General features: G+C 38.8%; 2 protein-coding genes across 2 annotated transcripts in view; both read right to left on the bottom strand.

The window, feature by feature from the left end:
* The window catches only part of necab1 (N-terminal EF-hand calcium binding protein 1), a 32100-nt gene that overhangs the window by 11547 nt on the left and 2411 nt on the right, over positions 1 to 18142 (bottom strand). The window contains exons 3-6 of the mRNA XM_046418544.1: positions 16238 to 16346; positions 8775 to 8800; positions 8385 to 8482; positions 2134 to 2270 (exon numbers count right to left, since the gene is read on the bottom strand). Coding sequence (XP_046274500.1) covers positions 2134 to 2270; positions 8385 to 8482; positions 8775 to 8800; positions 16238 to 16346 — 370 coding nt within the window. The remainder of the gene's footprint in view (positions 1 to 2133; positions 2271 to 8384; positions 8483 to 8774; positions 8801 to 16237; positions 16347 to 18142) is intronic.
* Positions 10307 to 12314, bottom strand: LOC124075130 (galactose-specific lectin nattectin-like). Its single transcript, XM_046418545.1, has 7 exons — positions 12225 to 12314; positions 12069 to 12119; positions 11865 to 11883; positions 11345 to 11427; positions 11112 to 11246; positions 10750 to 10858; positions 10307 to 10581 (listed from the first exon to the last, which is right to left on the bottom strand). Exons 2-7 carry the CDS (start codon positions 12117 to 12119, stop codon positions 10517 to 10519), a joined length of 462 nt encoding a protein of 153 aa, XP_046274501.1. The 5' UTR covers positions 12225 to 12314; the 3' UTR covers positions 10307 to 10516.

The following is an 18142-nucleotide window of genomic DNA, read 5'->3' as shown; positions in this document are numbered from 1 at the left end:
GTCCCCTCCCGCACAGCTTACAACACTGATGGTGGCAGATTTTATTACTCAAAATTCCCTGTAATTTTCAAAACAATGGTCATTGACTTTAGAACGTGGTTGACAAGCAGCTTCTCATTTCTAGCCTGTGACTGCTGATATTGCAGACTGAACTGGTTGTCGCTAGCCGATTTGACCATTTTAACAATGAACAGAGCAGCTTATGAAATTGTGCTACAACCCCATAACTGGTTTACTGCTTTTTAGAGGTCAGCACAGTGATAAGCAATGTCTGTTTCTCTTCAATGGAGGGTTGGCAGAAAAGCTGGCAACCAATCACAGCTCAGAAGCTGAATCTCAAGACAGGTGACGGGACTGAAAAAGACTGTGCGTCATCACCTGTCCTTTAAATACATCTAAAACACAGGCATTACCCTACCTGCAGGGTCCAACCCAAGTACACACACACACACACACACATATGCAGTCAAATCTTGTGCACTTGTGTACACCGGTGAGTCATCATCACTAATGAACCGAACACACCGAGGGCCTGCCTGAACTTGGAATGCAGATGCAGGATGATTGAGTATTGCACACACACACACACACACACACACACACACACACACGCATGCACACATGCCCACACACACAGCAGAGGCCCCTAAGAAGAGCCTCGGGTTCAACCATGAGTGATCAACTCTTCTCTTCTCTTCTCTTATGAATCAGCACATTTGTAAACATGCCAGTAATTATGTCATGACCACATTAGTTATATTTTAATGGTCATTCTGTCATGCAAAAAGAAGTCTTAGCACATCTTAGTTGAATTAAAGACAAACATGGGGAATAAAAATGTCATCAACAGCCTTTCATCAGTGGTAAACATTCGCCTGATTCTTTCTATACACAAATGACAGACAGTGAACACTTTTCCAATCACAACCCACCTGGTAACATGATTGTGTTAAAATTGCTTTCACTGATTTAACTTGGATGGAGCACAACAATCTGTACAAATAACATTTGACAGTTAATCACACATTTCACTATCTACACACCGAGCAGACACAGAGCAACATTAACATTCATTTGGAGTCATGATTGTATCCACTTGATGATACAAAGTCCAGTGATCACTTTCTTTGTAGTTCTGATTTGGTCTCCAGCAGACCCCCGAGGGAAACATCTGGCTCTTTAGCTGCTAAATATTCCACTATGTTCAACAGCTTTTGATCCACGTCAGGCTAAATCATGACTTGCGGAAATGCTTTTTGCTATGTTGTATCACATATCATAAAATGGTGGATAGTGCTGAATAGAAGAATGTTTAAGCCTAATGATCTTATGGCCCATAAGAAACCTTATCAAAACACAATCCTCTCACAAGGTAGACTATATAGACAAAAGTATCCAGACATGCCTCTTTATGGGGCTGTTTTTTAGGGGTTGTGCTGGGCCCCTTACTTCCAGTGAAGGGAAATCTTAATGCTTCAGCATACCAAGACATTTTGGACAATGCTATGCTTCAAACTTTGTGGCAATAGTTTGGGGAAGGACGTTTTCTATTCCAGTATGACTGTGTCCCAGTGCACAAAGCAAAGTCCATAAAGTCATAAATGTGCTCAGAAAATGAGTGAAAAATTTGGCAGACGCGTCAAGTGGCATAAGCAATTATCTGCGGACAGATACGCACACACGTACCAAATACACAATGCCCTCCAGACATACATTTGGCAGATGATAAGGATAACTTTACAGCCTCACATTAATTCACCAACAGAAAAATTAAGAACAGAAAATATTCCTTTTGTTATTTTGTGATACAGTCAAGCTATTATATTTGCCAGCAGTAATTCACTACTAAGGAGCAGGTCCTCTTAATAAATACATGGTAAAAGCCTGTATTGTTGCACTGCACTTTGGATAAAAGCATCATTGAAGTCCAAAGTGTAGGATGTAAATGAATGGTTCTGATAAAATTGTTAGACTGGCAGTGAGAACTTTAATTATGGGTGCCACTGTTCAAGTTTTAATGACTAACTCTCTCTCCCTCTCTCTCTCTCTCTCTTTGTCTGTGTGTGTGTGTGTGTGTGTGTGTGTGTGTGTGTGTGAGAGAGAGAGAGAGAGACCAGAGAGATTTGTTCTTACTTCTCCTGGCGGGTCTGCTCAGCTGTGGTTTCCATGGCGCATTCGAGCGAACTTTGAAGTGAATGAAGCTGATTGGTTGTCTCCTTCAGCAGGAAGCGGGTCACAAACTGCTCCAGGTGGGTGGACTCCTGATAGTCCTGTCAATTAGGAGGAAAAGAAGAAGGAGAGAGAAGAGCAAGAGTAAGTGTAGGAGGAACGATAAAGACAGAGAATGACAAGTTTCACATGCCAGTCAAGAGTCAGTCAATATCCAGATTGCTAATTAAAAGATGCCAGCAAGATCGTTCATTTAGAAATGATTACATAAGACAGCTGCAGGAGGAAGAAGAAAAACAGGAACAATCTGTGGTCTTCACACTCAACATCTCTTATCTGCTAAGACCTGCCTCTTAAATCATGTTTGGTCAATGGTAAAAAATGTACATTAAATATGCTTGTTTTCAACCAAATATATGCACATGTATCACAAGAAGAAAAGAGTGGTCTGACTGATAAAATTTGTGATCAGTGATGAAACTTTTCTTTTAACTATTTCTGTATAGCTAAATTATTAAATCATTTATTAAATAAATTATTATTAGACTTAGTGAAGCAGGGAGCCATTGTTGACCCAGATATCCACTGACAGTTTGTCAAGCTGGAAACAGGCCTTGACATCAGGGGGGCGCTCAGGTGATTTCATGAAGTTTGGGTACAAGAAAAAAATGAAATATCCTGTGATGTGTGGTCCCTGCTATGAGTCAACCTTCCTGTTAAATGTCCTCAGTTCTCCAGTTCATAACACAGGTGTCTAAAACCATATCCATAATGACATTGTTAGGGTTATTCTTCTGACTTTAGAAAGCTCCACAGAGGACGTTTCACAGGCTGAGCAGCATTCGTCATGATGAGTAAACTAAGAATTGTTAAAAATAGGAACCGAAAAGAATCATATGAAGAAATAAGCAAATGATTAAAGAATGAATTGCGCTGTTGTGTTTTTCACCGTGAGGAACCATAACTACGCCACTGGCCTCAGTCTAGATGATGCATCTTGCCTCCTGATTGGTGCATGTATCGGGTGCGTATATTTTGGTAGATGACTTTTTTCATGGCCTGTGTTGAAAAATACTTTTAAAATAACATCGGAAATGTGAAACAATCATTTGCACCTTCAATCAAAATCACATCTGAGAAACAATTTCCTCCACACCAAGTGTTTCAGGCTGCCGCATTGTTTGTCATTCTGTGAATCAAGGGTGTATTTGTTTTCTGCAGGCTTTTGTGTTTTTTCGGAAAGCTGACAGAAAATAAACTCAAAAAAAACAAATAAAACAAAACTGCATGACATTTTGGAAACACGTCATTTTTCTATGCCTGGACCGAAGCAGGAGGGCTGAGTGTTGTTCTGGATCTAATCAAAGGAAAACAGCACCTGCTCCAGCAGCTCTGAGCACAGCAACTGTCTGAACAATCAGTTAACAGTCAGGGGACTGAAGAGAAATGTTAGTGCAAGTTACATTAGAAAATGATGAATGTATGAATAGGAATCTGACAGGAAGTGAAATACATTTCCTGTATTTTCAGAGAGTACAATTGAGATGGTTTAAAATCTGGATTTGTTTATCCGTCTGTGGAGACACAAACACGCACACATCCCAATTACAGAGTGCTGAGTGGAAGTCTTCCCGTGAGAGATCACTCCACAGCTTCTCAGAGCAGACAGAGCAGATCATTAGTCTGAGGCTTTTCCCATTGGTCCTGTCCGACTGCATGTCGGATTGAACAGCATGTCCTAAAATTAACAATCTGAACTCCCTTTTTCACAGGGACAGAATACGCAAACCCTCATAATCATTATCAATCCTAGGTGTTGTTTGATCTCCTGACATTCACACACACACACACACACACACACACACACACACACACACACACACACACACACACACACACTTGAATGCACATTCACTGAGTGAGAATGAGTCACGACAAAACTGGTAAAGGTCATTCTCCTGTCTACCATATGAGCATGGATTGCCTCCTGTGATCTGTACCTTTGTGTGTGTGTGTGTGTGTGTGTGTGTGTGTGTGTGTGTGTGTGTGTGCCTCACCAATCTGCAGTCATTTTAAACAGCTTAAGGTCCACCTGATTCTTTTCCCGTTTTTGCCTTTCCTTTGATCTTTCATTTTCACTTATGCAAAAGGTCAAATTAGTGCTTTTCTGGAAGCAGAGCACTGTGGCTAAAATTATGCTTTTTAAGTCAGGGCTACAGCTACACCACCTTCACTCCTGCCATGCAATCAAAACTCTGGCAAACGGCTTCACCTCAGTATTTTTAAAATCCTGATTGCAAATTATCACAAAATAACTTCAGAAATCATCTGAATCCTAGCAATTTATGAATTCATTACTAAGTTGGTGTGTAACATGTTTCCTAGAAACCTAAGAAATCACGAGCTAGTATCAAACTGGTCATTTGCTGTACATACAATACAATACTTACATTACTGACATGTTGTCTGCTGAGGGAAATCTATATCTTCATAACGATTTGTAATTTGAGAGATATTGTGTATCAATATTATTATTGTGTGTATCACTGTTAAATAAAATTTTGATCAATCGTCAGGTCAGGTGTGTTGAACATATCCCAATACCTCTTCCACTTAATGTTAAGTCAAATGTTAGCAAGCTAACGCTAGGTTTGTCGGTTGGTTCAGTTAGCAACACAAAATTTGCCACCCAGTAGTTCATTGGTTAAAATATTTCATAATAACCAATAACTAAATCTAACAACTCCTGTTTTATTTCAGCGACTTGGAAATCAGCACTTCATAAACACTGACATCATTTTGAAGCTAACTTTGAACAGGTGTGAAACTAGTTCCTGTTTGCTGTTATTATTTTTTATTTATTTTCATGAATAAATATCTTCGGCATTCTGATTTTTTTTTTTACCCCAATACTACAATAGTATCACAATACAACAACTTTGAAGTCTGAAAACACAACACTTTGCGTTGTCCCCTGCAGATGAGAAGCACCTGAGATCGGCTGAGAGGTTTGGAGTCAAAGCTGAGGTAGACTGTGTATGGAAAGCCTCTAAACAGCTCCAGCAGGAATATGTGTGCAAAATAAAACCTGAGTATCTCAGCCTAGATACTATATACTGTATACATGCCTGGCTTTGGTCTAGATGTAAAATCTTGTTCCAGCTCCCACGCACACGTGCATGGATGTTTGATGCGTACACACAATAGCACACACACAAACTAGCTTGTGCATTTGCAAGTACACACAAATAAACAAAACCGTGCAACACCCCCCGAAAAAATGCAAATGTGCCCACGTGCAGTCAGCCCCCTCACACGTCCGTAGCCAGAGACCACCCACTCAAATACCTACGCAGTTCAACAGAGGCGACTGAGCTTTAGTCTGTGACGAATGCAGCATGTGTTCTCCTCCTCGCTCATCCAATAGACAAATAAATAAACAGACAGCTTGTCATGTGCTTCTTCTCTCTTTTCTTGTGCTATGATTCATTTTAATGTCACAGAAATAATTTATGGCGCCACACGCGCTTTCTACAAGGGAAAGCGCTGAATTAAGTACCAAGGAGTAAACACTCCAGCACTGTGAAATCCTGGAGCACTGCTTTTCTTATGTACTTCATGAGAGGTGAATTATTCTCTTTTTAAATGACAAAACCTTGAGATGCACATCCATGCTGCCTGTGCTGTTTCTCCTCTTCCTCTCCTGCTCTCTCACTTCACACTTTCAACTGTTCACTTGGAGAACAGAAGAATGATTTCAGGAGAAATTGGATTTTTGCACCTCATTACAGCTTGGCCCTCACTCTTAGAAACATGTTTATGTAGAATTCACTGGCAAATTGATTCACAAGGGAAGTGCAATGGCAACCAATTAGGTTTTCTGTCAACACAATGAGGAAATGTGTTGATACAGAACTTTGTAGTCAAATATTCACTCATTTCATGAGTTTTCTGAGGACTATAGCTTGGAACAATGATGTTTCTGTGCCCCACCCCCCACCCTGCTGTGTTCCTGCAGATCCGAACATTTTCGAAACCAAGAAAAACACCTTTTTCTTGAAAACAAATAGGAATGTCGCGATAAACAATGAAATATTGTCACTGTTTTAGTTATCCAGTAATCCTGTGCATCTGTTCATCTGGTTTCACTGTTCATTAAATTATGGTTCACAAATCACATTTTGAATGTAATTTATTTACCTAAGAAAGGGAAACAAGCAAAAGGCCAATTTTCAAACTTTCTCCCCAAATTTTCTAAAAATGTAACCATAATATCTTTATTTTAAATTTGTTTGGCCTCTATAATCACGTAATGAAAATCAGACATTGTGACAGCTCTAATTTCAAGTTTATAAATTGATTTTCTGCTCCTCGATTGACTGATTTGATATCTTTCTTTCCTCACTGCTGTCTTTTTTTCTGTTCATTAAGTGTCCAAATATTTGCTAAACCAAAATCTTTAACTGCCGTTGCCGTTTGTGCTTGTCACCGCAGTTTTTAGGTGTTGGAGTTGGATATCACCATGTGTTAACTCTTTCTGTGCTAATAAAAAAAAACTACTACTGACAAATGCACAGTTTGACTCCCACACTCTGCTTCTGCAGGAGCCGTAATGACACGTCTCTGCTTTTAGTGCAGATCTGAGGGGCGATTAGAGCTTCACAGCGTGTGTCGCATGTGTCAGATGAGGTACAACAGAGAGAGAAAAAGAAGCTCTCCCTGCAGATCCAATACGGCACCTCTCCTCTTCATCTAAACACCCCCCCATTCCTCTTCATCATTTGTCCCTTCAGCCGTACTTTTTCTTCCTTCATCTCTGCTCATTTACCTTCATCTCTGTCTGTCTGCCTTCCTCTCCCTCACTACCGTCATCCTTCTCCTTCTCCTCTCTGATAATGTAAAAGGCACTCAGCTTAAGCCAAAGCTCTACAGCAAGATCAAGAGGACATAAAGCTTTTTTCCAAAGCATGATCAAAAGCAGCATTTGTTTGGCGACGTCAGCCACAACCCATTTAATTCCTCGTCCATGTTGGCTACAATTCTGAAAAGAATCATAACATGTTTTGTTCTGGAGGTTAATTAGTAGCATGAATGAGCTCGTCCTTTTTGGCTCTGTAATGGAAATCTGACTAATGGGAGATCTGAGGAGGCCAGCTGGGCAGCAGAGGAGCATGCTGGGAGTATGAAGCTTGGCCACACTTTGAGTAAATCAAACACTTCTTATTATTATCATTATACGCACTGCACAACATGTCAGTGCGATGTTCACTGTGTGGGGGTGTTGGTGTGTGTGTGACTGTGTCACAGGGGTGCCATGTGGACACACTGTTTGGATATCAGATGATGCACTTTGAACAGATAGAAACTGTATTGTATTTTATTTATTTTTTCAAATGTTATTTTATTTTTTGCAAATTCTTCTCCCGGTTTATACAATTTTCTACACTTGCACACCCACACATCTTTTCAGAGTCATAAATCAGACACACATACACATACACACTGCTAACTCACTCTTTGCAGTGGAGTAAAGATCCTCTTAAAACTTGCCTGATTTTTTTGCACAGGTGTTGTTTTTAGCCACGCTAGCGGCATGTGCTAATACCTGAACAGTGATATGATGTTTGATATCTAAAATCTCTGGTTCCCTAATTTCTAATGGTTTGAGCCCCGGACTTTTTTTCTAGCACCAACAGCCAATGACATCCCTGTCTTTTAGCAAAAAGTCTGGAATAGCTATGAAATTTGGCACATAAATCTGCGGGGCCAAAAGCATGGTGACTTTAACAATCCTTTAACTGAGGCTGACTGTAAAGCCTGGTCCTCTGTGATTTGACAGTAGAGGAAAAACTGACAAGTTGAAATGAAGGATTCTCTCAAAAGTGCATGTAAAAATATTTTTTCCCACAAACAATGTTATTTCCATCAGGACCTCCTCCCCTTATATACACAACCTCAATACAATGTGGACAAATGCAGTTTTGACTTGTATTTCCCCAACCCACAACCCAGTCTCCTACTCTATTTACAAATACAACATACTATATGCTTTATTTTTTCAGTAACATGTTGAAAATATTATGTCTCTCTCTTTTATGTGTAGAGTATAAACAACAGTAGAAAACATTGTAACACAAAAGGGGAAGCATTATATCCAATTTCTAAATTATCTCCCAGTGGAGCCAGGGAGCACGTTTATCTCGTCGGTGACTTACCTTCTTTGTTTTGTCCATCGCCTTCAGTATGGACATATTCAGGTCTTCTAAGGCAGCGAGAACATTCTCATATTCACCAAGGTGCTGGGAGAAATACTCTTTATAGCAGAAAGACAAAAAAAAGAAAAAGAAAGAAACATTTTATGATTTAAACAACTAGGACATGGCTGTGGGTGTTCAGTTGAAGCAGCACTGGTGTGACACCTCAGTCAAACAGCCTGTAGGGGTTTGATCACAGACCATGTGGCCACATCCAACATGGTTCTTTTTTAAAACTGGGAAAATGTCAAATAGCATTTGAATCGGTGGTGCTCTGACTGGGAGATAAAGCAAGAAAAAGCTATTACTGTTATTAAAATCTGTATTTATTGAGACAAAGGATCAACTTACCACAGAGTTCATCTGTGTCCACATTGCTGCAAAACAAAAAATGAGAGACACATTGAAATAAAAGAAAAAAATCCCAGGTGAAAGGACTAATTTTTCATCACTGCGAAAACTTTTCTTTGATTTGGTTAATTACAGGAGTGAGTAAAAAGATATCATAATAATCTAGATGCTCTTTCCCCCTCTGAGGTGTGCCTTAGAGCCCAACGGTCCAGAAAGTGAATGCCACAGGAAACTCTTGAGGAATTTTAGCTGTTTGTGATAAACGTCCATCTATGAGTGAGATTTGGGTTAGTTCTGAATGCACATGTGTTTATGTCTAAAAGAGAGCGACAAAAACAGAAAGACACAGAAAATAAGATGGAAGGAAAGGAAGCAGATGAAGGGCATTTCAAAGTGCCGTTTTATCCACTGTACAGCAAGAGGCAGAGACATCTTATTCCAGGTTACATGAAGGCTGCTGGGGAATTACACTGGTTTTAACTCTATTCCACACAATCTGTAGCTGCAGTTCATGAGGGGGAAAGTGCCTTAAAAATCAATTGGTTGAAACAGGAGAAATCACTTAGCACTGCAGAGTGCAGACAAGAACAGAGGAGGTCAAGCAGGGGTTAGACACTAAACTGAGTAACAAGCAGAAGAGCTCCAGTTGTGTGGCGAGAAACTCATTTTAACATTGTAAGTATCTTCTATCTGTAGGTATAAAAGGTTCTTTCTAATGAAAACACAAAGACACCCCCCCCCCCCCCACAAGGCTGCACACAAGAGTAAAAATACATCAGTGGAGCATGCATACAGTTTTATCTGAGTTTAACATAAATTTAAGATCAAGCAAAGCATTGGTATCCATCTTTTTCAAATTTATAACCCAATGAAACAAACTGTTCATTGAATTCATCACACACAATCTTTCCAGCTGAGATATGTGGCAGAACCCTGAACAGTTTCACTGGATCAGGATGATGTCATGAGGACTTTTGACAGTTTTCATGATGTTATAATGACTGCTTTGCTGGATCTCCTTCACTTTCTATGGACACCATTTTCTACCACTGTGATGAAAAATAGGATGTTTCAAGTGAGTGAGAAACTTTGTTAATAAAATGACTTAGTAACTCAAAAATAATGACTTATGTCTCAACTTGTGAGTTCAAAATAATTTAATTATTTGTGTGTTGTGCAGCGTCCCTTTCCATCCCTTTCAGATTTTTGTCTCACAACTGAAAAGCTGCAAGGATTCAAAGATAAATTTGACGATATAATTGGTATTAAAGTAGTATACAAGTAGTTTTAAATAGACATCCTTTTCTGCTGTATTTGCATGAGTTCAGTCTGTATTTGTGCTGATATTCTGGACCCTCACATGGTAGTTTCAAAACATAATCATTTTTATTTTCTTGATTACTGCAGTTGTGTATTGTAATAATGTCTCAGCTATTTCCACCAGTAACAGTGATATAGTCTAATGTTCTTTTTTAAAGTTTTAAACACAAAGTTAACCTGGGTGTGTGTGTATGAGAAATGACAGTAAAAGATTTTTTTTTTTTTTTTTGTCTTTATTGAATGCACAAGGAAAGTTCTTTAAGGAAATCCCAATCTGTAGACTGAAATATTTAATTGAGGAATGAGATTTTTGTTAAATTGAGAAGAATTGCTGTGGTTAAGTTTAACTTTAAACTTTCCAGCACTGATGACATCTCGGTGTGAGTGGCATTGTCATCAAGGGTGATGTGACATGGCTCCAATTATGCGTCCTTAGCACAGATGTAGGGCATCATTTTGTCACACTTGACATCATTGAAAGCCAAGACTGTGGGCACAAGTCAAAAAGGCAAAACAATTAAAATGCAAGGTAGGTTCATCTTGAAAAATAAAGCTTTTCAGAGTAATACAATGTAATACAATTCTTACTGTTGAAAATAAATTAGTGTGTGTGAAACACAATCAATATGTCAACTAATAATTATTTTGTGCCTACCTCTCAGGTACATCTCCATACAGTCTTCATTACCCACATTGTTTGGCTCCCCTGCGTTCCACTTGTGATAACTGAATGGGCTACCATCGCTCCATCTCCAGGTGTTCTCCTGAAAAATGAGGAGCAAAGGAAAAATGTTGGGCTGCTTTTAAAAAGTACCTTTATAGCTGACTTAATGTATCATGAAATACAGTAGCACAGTTGTTAATGGTCACCTGACAGCTAGTCAGAAATTGTATTTGTAACCATTTGTAACCAGGCCTCACTGTGGCAGTGGGGAGCATAGACTCTGAATCATGTAGCCAAATCAATACTCGATCGATACAGTCGGCCTTTGTCTGTCCATCTGTGAAGTCACTCACCTCAACTGCATCATTGCCCCCAGTCCAGACAGCCCCAGCATGGGGACTGAATTTATGAGCCAAAGACATCAAGAATTGGTGTTCATGCTCATTCTCGACGGAGACCAGATTTGCACCGTGTGAAATGCAGGCTGACTAGAGAGGGAGACAAAAACAGAAGTTGAGAGAGAAAGCAAAAGGAAAAAAAATGACAGAGGGAGGAAGCTATTTCTGGCTATGAACAATAATTATACCTCTCCATCACTCCAAGTCGCTGAAGTATCCACTACTCTGAAACAGCGATCTTCAAAATGAGTCCAACCATCGCAACAGGGACCTTCAAGTGTCAAGTTAGAAAGGAGAAGGTTACAATTAAATTGAATCCTGACTGTATTTGCAGCTTATTAGTACTGACTGAATGGGGATCCAAAACAAATGAAAGTCTAAATAAAATTTCCCTTATTCAACATAGTGTGTGTAGAAGCTCCCCATCAAGAAGAAATATTACTGTAACAACAGTAAGCTCTGTTGTAATGACATTTAGAATTACAAATGTGCACAGATAATTAAATTTCCTGCAGGCATTTGTTGTTGCCAGTCTTGACGTGTTGTCTTCAGCAGAAGAAAAATCAGAAAGTTAATATTCTAAATTAGTTAAACTGCTGCAAAATGTGCACATACTCGTACTTCTTCTAATCACACCTGAGGTGAAGTGATCACAAAGAATAATAAAAAGAAAAACATAGTGTAAGAGGAAATGTTTGTCAGACTAACCAGCAGTTGCAGGTGTCACCTGTGGACAGAAAGAATACATCAGCAAGTGAATTTAAATTGATGAGTTTAAGTTTTGAAAAGTCTGAAATACAATTAAATCTTGGGCCATTCTGCTGCATGTATTAGAATGGGACCAAATGTTGGAGTTAAGTGTTATAGAGAACACATACTGATAAAAGAAACGTTTCAGTAGGTTTTACTTACAAGCAGCCCGCAGATCAGCAAGGACACAGCCAAGTAAAGGTATAAAGTCATCTGAAAAGAAATAAAACAGTAATGTAAATACAACACACTTCATAAACATCAATGATGACCATATGGTGCCATGCTGAGAGGTAAAAGTGAATCCGTCAGTATTACCTTTGTTGTGATGATCTGATGAAGCTGCAGTCGCAGAGTCAAGTTGGGAGTTATTCAGAGAGAGCTCACACGAGCTTTATAAACCTTCCTCTGCTGATTTTAAGCCAAGAGAGTTTCACCCCCCAGTCTATTTTATTTTAGTGATGAAGGTGGAAATTTTTTACTCTGCCACACAGGGAAGTACATTAAACAGTTCTCAACTGATGTGCAAACAACAGTGGTTAAAGCCTCTGACAAACATTGATCAAGTTTTTTGGCTTTTGATGGAACAGGTTCTGGTCCTGGCTCCTGTCATCCCATCCTCATGGTAGGTGTGCCATATCTACATGTGCCATTTGCTCTGCAGTAGCTTTGTTGTACCTTTGACCCATCCAGCTTCTCTGCTGCTACACCTCTGCACCGTAAACTGGCTACCACTAAAGGTGCTAAATGTAGCAGTTCAACCTGCTTGGTGAAGTTGTGCTTACGTGGTTTTTGCAGTTTATGAGTTACATCAACATGATGGGATGCATTTATTGTCACTCAAAAGCATCAGGTAATTAAAAAATCAAAATGATCATCAATTTCACACGTAGGTTGTAACACAGTCATTTACTGAAACAGAAACAGCTGTATAGGTGGCTTAAAACTGGATGAGGAACAGCCAAACTCTGCTACCAAGGTGCGGCTGTGGCAGACAGTTTCATGTCACAGCTCATACACCATGGCAAGCCTGAACACAGCAACAAGACACAATTTAGTTATTGTGCATCAACAAGGTCTCTCCCAGACAAAGATTTCAAAGCAGACTGGGGTTTCAAGATGTGCTGTTCAAGCCCTTTTGAAGAAGCAGAAAGAAACGGGCAACACTGAGGATCATAGATGCAGTGGTCGGCCAAGGACACTTAGTGCAGCAGATGAGAAACACATCAAGCTTATCTCCCTTCGAAACTGGAAGATGTCCAGCAGTGACATAAGCTCAGAGCTGGCAGAAACCAGTGGGACCCAGGTACACCCATCTACTGTCCGGAGAAGTCTGGCCACAAGTGGTTTTCACGGAAGAGTTGCAGCCAAAAAGCCACACCTCTGACATGGAATCAAGGTCAAGCGACTCCACCTTGCACGAAAACATAGGAACTGGGGTGCAGAAAAATGGCAGCAGGTGCTCTGGATTGATGAGTCAAAATTTGAAATATTTGGCTGTGGCAGAAGGCATTTTGTTGTCTGTTTGTTGTTTGTGTGTCCCTTGCAAGTTTGGTTGCATTTCTGCAAATGGAGTTGGAGATTTAGTCAGGATTAATGGTGTCCTCAATGCTGAGAAATACAGGCAGATATCCATTAGATTAGATTATCCATCATACAATACCATCAGGGAGGCGTATGATTGGCACCTAATTCATTCTACAGCAGGACAACAACCTCAAACATCTTCAATGACCTCTGAAGAACTATCTTCAACGTAAAGAACAGGAAGTCCTGGAAGTGACTGCATGCAAGTTTACCTAGAAGAATTGATGCTGTTTTAAAGGCAAAGGGTGGTCACACCAAATATTGATTTGATTTAGATTTTTCTTTAGTTTGTTCACTTTATATCAACTTTATATCAACCTGCCTAAAACTTTTGCACAGTACTGTATATATATATATATATGTATATATATATATATATAAATCTGTCTCTACATGAGTCAGTTTTATGGAAAAGCATTAATAAAACACTAGAGGTAACATTTAAGTGGCTTTAATGCAGTTAAAATGATCTTATTGCACATTGCAGCACTATAATTTAGTAGGCCTGTACAAAACGTTTCTTTCCTGTTTTTTTCACGTCAAGGCTGCATGCATTATCAGGCTTTCCACATAAAAACGTTTCCCAGAAATTTTGTCTGACACATTTCTTAATCTAATGAAATGTAAACTTTGCGTGGCTTAAACTTTCTCATTTAGCTTATGATTCAATCTTCGGCACTGATAAAATGTCAGGGTGGCATATTTCATTTAAACAGGGTGATTATGATTACCTTAAGTCAATGAAACACACCTGTGATATTTGTTTTGATGAAAATTATTCGATTTTACCGGCACACTCAGAGAAGCAGCCATTCGGTGAGCATTATATGGCTTCCAATTTAGCTTAAGAAGTGGCAGAATTTTCTCAGCAACCCAACATTCAATCTTTCCATTTGTAAGAAAAATTCAAATCAACAAATGCAAGGATATGCAGTTTTCACTGGACAGAATGTGCAGAGCTGGTCCTTCAAAGAGTTATTTGATTAGATAAATAGCGAGAAGCTCCATCTTAAGGCTTGAACACCTCAGTAGTGTACAGCAGAGGCAGAAAAATCCTGCCAAAATAAGACAACCTTCATTTTTCATGATGCAAAAACTGTTTCCTCACACATTTCCCATCTTTTTCTATCACAAGACAGAAGAATTGCAGTTCTGTAATGTAAATGTTCCTTGACTCACATAATCTGACTTGTTAATCTAAAAGCCTGTAGATGTGTTATGTTTTATCCTTGTTTTTTTTTTTAATTTACTGTATTTTTTTTAAATTTTGCTGATCTACAAGAAAGCATGTCATGTCAAATACATATCTTGAAAAATGAGTGTGTCTCACTCTCAAGGCTTTGAACAGAGTCAGTGTTTACGCAACTGTTCACCTTAACCTGGCGGCACAGTAATTAAAAGTTCAAAGAGATTTTTCCAAAAATATTCTAAGTTAAACAATATCAGAATAAGTTTCCCATGGAGGGCAAATGATTAAACCGTTGAATGTGGCTCTTGTCGTGGGAAACAACCTCAGTGCTGAAGCTCCATTTGTCTCTTACATAAAGCTTTAACTTACTGTAACATCAGACTGTGAAGCAAATTTTCACTTACATCTTCGAGCTGAAAGTTTGTTGTTGCAGACTTTATGTGCGCTCTGCTGCACTAGTAACTACACCTGACAGAGGTGCTGAGGTGAACTGAAGTCACACTAATTAACTTCAGTTAGTGCTAACTTTAGCCTGACAGGGCAGCTAGCACTGCTGCAAATTTTCAGTCCTCCTCTGTTTTTCAGCTAAAAATCAAGACTGAGCCATCATTCACCCCCAGCGTCTGATGGCCAACTGTGCTTTTAAAGGCAAGGCTGACAATTGTATTTACCTTCAAACTGTAAGCCGACACTGAATAAGTGTTTTCCTGAGATATTGTTCAAGTTTCTGTTATTTCTGTATTGCTTCAACTCGTCATTGCTGGCCTGTGATGCCTTCAGACATGACTGTGACTTCCCTACCTCCTCCATGTGAGCTGCAGATCAAAGCTGGGAGAAGTTGTTTAATCAGCAAATTGCCGACGGCGTGCATTTGGATCTCTTTCTGGAGCCTTTTGCTCAGCAGAATATAATTGAGTAGGGACACGAACATTAAAGTAATGTATTTTGTAGTTTGTTAAGTGGTTATTAATTAAAAGTTATAGGAGCTAGTTAATAAAAACATGCACCAAAAGAGCGATGTAATGCGTACATATGTTACATACGTGTATAATGTGCAAATATGTTACTAAAAAACTAAAATTCTCCTTTAACAACATGGTTGCTCACTTTAACCCACAGGAAACAACTTCAGAAATGTGTGACATGTGGTCCATTTGATCTGTTTCATATCCCCCATAATTTTCCCATTAAGAGAAATGGGTCTCCGTTCTTATAGACTAAGCACATTTTGTTATCCCCACAATATTAAATTATGTATTTATTTATTCTCACAGCCTTACATTTCATTTGACAATTTGAAGTGCTTTAAAATGAAAAGGAAATAAAATCCAAAGATAAGATATACTAACGTTATGTTTCTATGCTGTTATTTTTTCTTTAGAATACAACCACATATTAGACATTTTTGTTATTTTTTGACAGGTGACAGTGCTGTCAGGCAAGTTTAGGGTGCATGGTTAATGAGGATTTGGAACTACATGGTGCCTGAAAGACATTGAAAAGTGTTCAAAATCTTAAAAAAATGCTAAAAATATAGAGCAATTAGTCAACTCACTCTGTGTTATGAGTGTCAATTGTGTGAAAGAGCTCCTTCAGTTCCTCAGCTGTCAAGACTCCATCAGAGAAGTAGGCTTTGAATTCATCGAAGGACAGTTTCCCATCATCTGGGGAGAGAGCATGAATGCAACTTGTCAACACAGTGTCAGGACAGCTCAGTCAGCATCGCAGCATCCTGTGAGGTGAGGTGGTAATTTTCTAAAGCAGCCCCAATATCAGTCAAGGACTTGCTTTGATCAAATGAACATTCTGGTTTGTGTCTGTGGTAGTAGTGGAAGTGTTCACATGTACTCAAAGCACACTGTAAATGTACTTGTAGTTACATTACTCCACTGGTCTGCGGGTGTCAGAATTATTGATGTGACTTTTGATGACTAATTTAAGTCCACCTCCTGAGCTGACCAACCAGATAACCAAGATAAGATGCACCATTAAGCTTTTAGATCAAAATCCAGTCAAAGTGGGAAAAATCAGTCAGAAAATTTAACAAAAAAAAAAAAAAAAAAAAAAATTCCAAGTGATTCATTCTTCAGTTTGTATTATTACAGTAAACAAATCCGCAAAGGTTCATCACGTTTTGTTCCATTAGACTAACTTAACGGTAAACAATCACTTATTTTAATGCTTTGAGACTCTGCAATTCCAATAAGAATAAAAAGGCACAAGCTGTATGAAATATTAATGGGGTAAAAATAAGCAAAAATGTGGAGCCCATTAGACCAAACATTCTGAAGATAATCAACTGCAGGCAACATATTTTTCACACAGTTTCTTTCTGTCTGTGTGACATGAAGTGGTTGATCTTCACATGTTCACTGCTGACCTGCTGCTCCGGAGGTGATGTTCACTATGACTGCCATGTCACTGTAGATGCACAAAGGCAAGCACACATGCACATAAATCGAGCGCACGGTGACTCACTGTCGATGAGCTCTGAAATAATCTGGGAACAGGCTTGACATCTAAGTGATGCTGTTTGCACAGCACTATAAACAAACATGTGGGATGATGTCTTATCTTGCATGACAAGACCTCAAATCAGCGTGGGCCGGACATTTAATGAATAATGAGTCATGTCATGCCATGTGAATAACAAACTCTGGCTGAGCTATTTTCCCATGCAAAAAATGTGCCAAATGTGAGAAGAAACCTGATTTCAGTTTGTTCTTTGACTAAAATCCACTCAGTGTGGAGTGTTTTGATTGTGTGTGTTTGCCATGATGAGTGAAAGTGTGTGTCAATAGTGTTAAACATCTGCTGGTGTCGAATCTAGGATATACTTTATGTATGTTGACATAGAGCTCCAAAATCAAAACAGCACATTGGATGGAGGACATTTGAAGATTTGTGAAATTCACTTATCCTTTCCAGTAGTTAGATGAGAACATTGATGCCACTCTTGTATTGATTTTCTCATCTAATTCTAGGCAACAAATTGAATAAACATATTTCAGAAATGTCAAACCATTAGATGCATTGTGTCTCCTTCTTTCAGCAGAGAAAAACAAAATATATCTGCACTGCATGTATCTTATATAATAAATATATATTAGTTTAGATATTACTCGCAATATATACATAATGTGCATAAGTCTACTGTGTGTGTTTCTCAAAGTTACTTTTAAGACTGAAACTTGTATTAGTGGTCTTCATGATTTATTGGAAGCATGACATACTTCCTAATGCTATAACTCGAAGGAAGCTTATTTATTTTTTACTTTTTTTTTTTTTTTTTACTACTTTGACAGGATGGATGGCAAACAATGATGGTAAACAACATGGATTCAGACTCAAAATAAACAACATATTTTTCTATGTTTATACTACATATTACTGCACAAAGATTTTCCCCTGCACCTCAGGCTATACCCTTGTGTCATTAAGTGTGGATTGCCACAAGCAA

Source organism: Scatophagus argus, chromosome 17, assembly GCF_020382885.2.
Source record: "Scatophagus argus isolate fScaArg1 chromosome 17, fScaArg1.pri, whole genome shotgun sequence".
Classification (NCBI taxonomy): domain Eukaryota; kingdom Metazoa; phylum Chordata; class Actinopteri; family Scatophagidae; genus Scatophagus; species Scatophagus argus.
This window is presented reverse-complemented; position numbering and strand designations above follow the sequence as displayed.